General features: G+C 44.6%; 1 protein-coding gene across 1 annotated transcript in view; it reads left to right on the plus strand.

Moving 5' to 3' along the window:
* The window catches only part of T265_10710 (hypothetical protein), a gene marked incomplete at both ends in the record, with an annotated part of 24,486 nt that extends 23,423 nt beyond the window's left edge, over nucleotides 1-1,063 (plus strand). Inside the window, one exon of the mRNA XM_009177168.1 lies at nucleotides 1,009-1,063. Within this exon, the coding sequence (XP_009175432.1) occupies nucleotides 1,009-1,063 (55 nt within the window). The remainder of the gene's footprint in view (nucleotides 1-1,008) is intronic.
* Nucleotides 1,064-2,520: the final 1,457 nt, after the last annotated feature.

Below are 2,520 nucleotides of genomic sequence, written 5' to 3' on the forward strand. Positions count from 1 at the left end.
CCTTTAAACCTCAACGTTCAGATCTCGTGCCATCTGATATGCTCTCCATAGGACATAAAGAGACCTTGTAATTTTGGATTCCTACCCATGCCACCTAAGGTGTGATACACTCTACTCCAATAAGGTTTACTGTTTACGTCACTTTCCCTTTTCCCAGTAAACACAAACCCCACCAGTCACGCCTTTATTCTGACTGTAATGCTATGGTTATGCCCGACGGTATGCTACCCACTAGTTGGGAATAAATATTATTATTATTATTAGGTGATTCTAAGTATACAACTAGTGACGGTTTGGGGCTTTAGTTCAAACTGGCCGGCCATGTCGTGGCAGTTCTACTGCCTCTCCAGATCCATTATTCTGGCTCCACACTTCCTGCAGTTTGAAGCATTTTTGTTTGTCATGTTCCAGGCAGGAACCATTTTCTATGCCCTCACTCGTATTGGTTTTGCCCGCCACTTTTGAAACTTAATAATCGGATCTTGTGTCACCTGATATGTTCTTCATAGGAGATAAAGAGCCCTTGTAATGTTTATTCCCTACCCATGCCACCTCAGGTATGGTGAAGTCTACTTCGTTAATGCCCATTGTTCACGTCACCGTCCTTTTTCCATGAAAAATCCCATTAATCACAACCCCCATCAGTCGTGCTCTTATTCTGACTGTAATACTGTGATCATGTCGGATGGTACGCTACCCCCTAATTGGGAGTGAATATTATTATTGTAATCATTATTAATCAAGGATGAGTGGAGAACAATAAATGGAGTTTCTCAACGAAAAACGGTTATTCCATTGGCAATTATGTAGTCCCGTTACATTTGGAGCTGGTTCTTTCAATATCTGTCCTTTAAAATTGAGTCGTATAGGTCTTCTGTCTAAGGTTAACCCGTATCTTTATCACTGGTTTACTTCTGCGTGTCGTCCTTCCTGATTGTTTTATACAGGCGCTTCTGGTAGCTGCCACGCAACCTGAGTGTCGGTTGTCTTTCTTCCGTTCATGTTCAGGTCTGTCAAAATGTTCGGAGACAACACATTCAATCTCCGAGTGGGTTGTGAATAAGCTTCTTTTAACTGATTTGCACGAGGAACCCATGTTCTGAAACCCACACGAACATAACTGGTGACATTTCTGATTCGCCGATTAGCTGATTTTGCCCCGAAGCAAGGCTGCGGGGTTACCACGATAGTTCTTTGCTAACACGCTCTGTCCGTTGTCGAAATGCCGCCACTTTGCACCACGCTTGCGAATATGGCAGGGCTCCATACTCTGATTCGATGATGCCACCTCCTGTGTGGGCTTTAGTAGATCAAAGGTACTTCAAGGAGTGTGGTAAATTAGTGTCTCTGGGGGAGATTTGCCCTCCGGTGTGGACAGATTAGGAGTCACGCGTTAAATTAGGAGGAACTCATGTAGGATGTTCACCGTGATTTGCTTCCATTTCACCTTAAACAGAACCGTTTAGGAAGTATCCACGAGTCGTTCCGTGATATTGAGGCATTCTAACGTGTTCAATCCAACTGGCAGCACAGAGGTCCACGAAACGGGACGACGCGAACTGTGTCCCGTTGTCGGGTAGGAGCCTTTTGCGATAGCCGAAACGACTAAAGACTTCCTGAAAATTGTTGATTGTTGCTTTCGTCGTCATTATCTTCGTGGGAGAAATCCCTGGCTACTTGTGGGCGTCCACGGCCGTTCGCGGGAACTGCATAACCCACATGTATCCTTGACTATGCACTTGATGGTGCCAGCCAGAACGAGATCCACATTTCCCAGGGAACTTGAAGCCAACACACATTTGTAGCAAGATTTGACGGGCGTTTTTATTTGGATGTCGATATGAGGACAATAAACGTAGCTTCGGATCAATGAGTTCACCCGGTTGATATCATGATGTCCTTCATGAAACTGTTTCAAAACAAGTCTTCGCGGCTCCTCTGGTACAATAACGCATTCTGCGAATAATGAGCAACCATTCACGGATTCACGGATTGATACACGGGATCGAGGCTATTGCCCAAGATCTTCGGGTCGCCTTTGTTCTTGTCGGTCAGTGGCTGTCGTTCACCTGAAAGGCAGAAGTGAGAAAAGGGTGTAACATCGCTCCCTATGTTCTCAGCATGGGTCAGTGTACTCGCCAGCGCGAGGATTCGCATAAATAAGTGTCTAATAGGGCTTTAAACTGGGTTCTAGAAGGAGCGTGAATAACCGTTGGAAGAAGGTTATACCACGCAATGCGAAAAAATTTTCTAATGAATGTGTGCACTGTGAGCTTGAAAATTTTCTTACTATGTCCCCGCCGTGTGTTTCCTGGTTCAACGGTGAAAAACCTATTTGCCAAGCTTCGTTCAAACAGGGTGTATGCGACAAAATCGATAAGTCGAGCAACGAGCACCGAAGAATGGATCCGAATTCAAAACGAAAGTGATCCCGACAAAATGTGCTGTACTGTATAGCAAAATATCAATAAATCAATTAATGTACAACAAACCTTGACAGTTATCGACCGACAGTTAGAC

Source organism: Opisthorchis viverrini (assembly GCF_000715545.1).
Source record: "Opisthorchis viverrini unplaced genomic scaffold opera_v5_396, whole genome shotgun sequence".
In the NCBI taxonomy this organism is placed as follows: Eukaryota; Metazoa; Platyhelminthes; class Trematoda; order Opisthorchiida; family Opisthorchiidae; genus Opisthorchis; species Opisthorchis viverrini.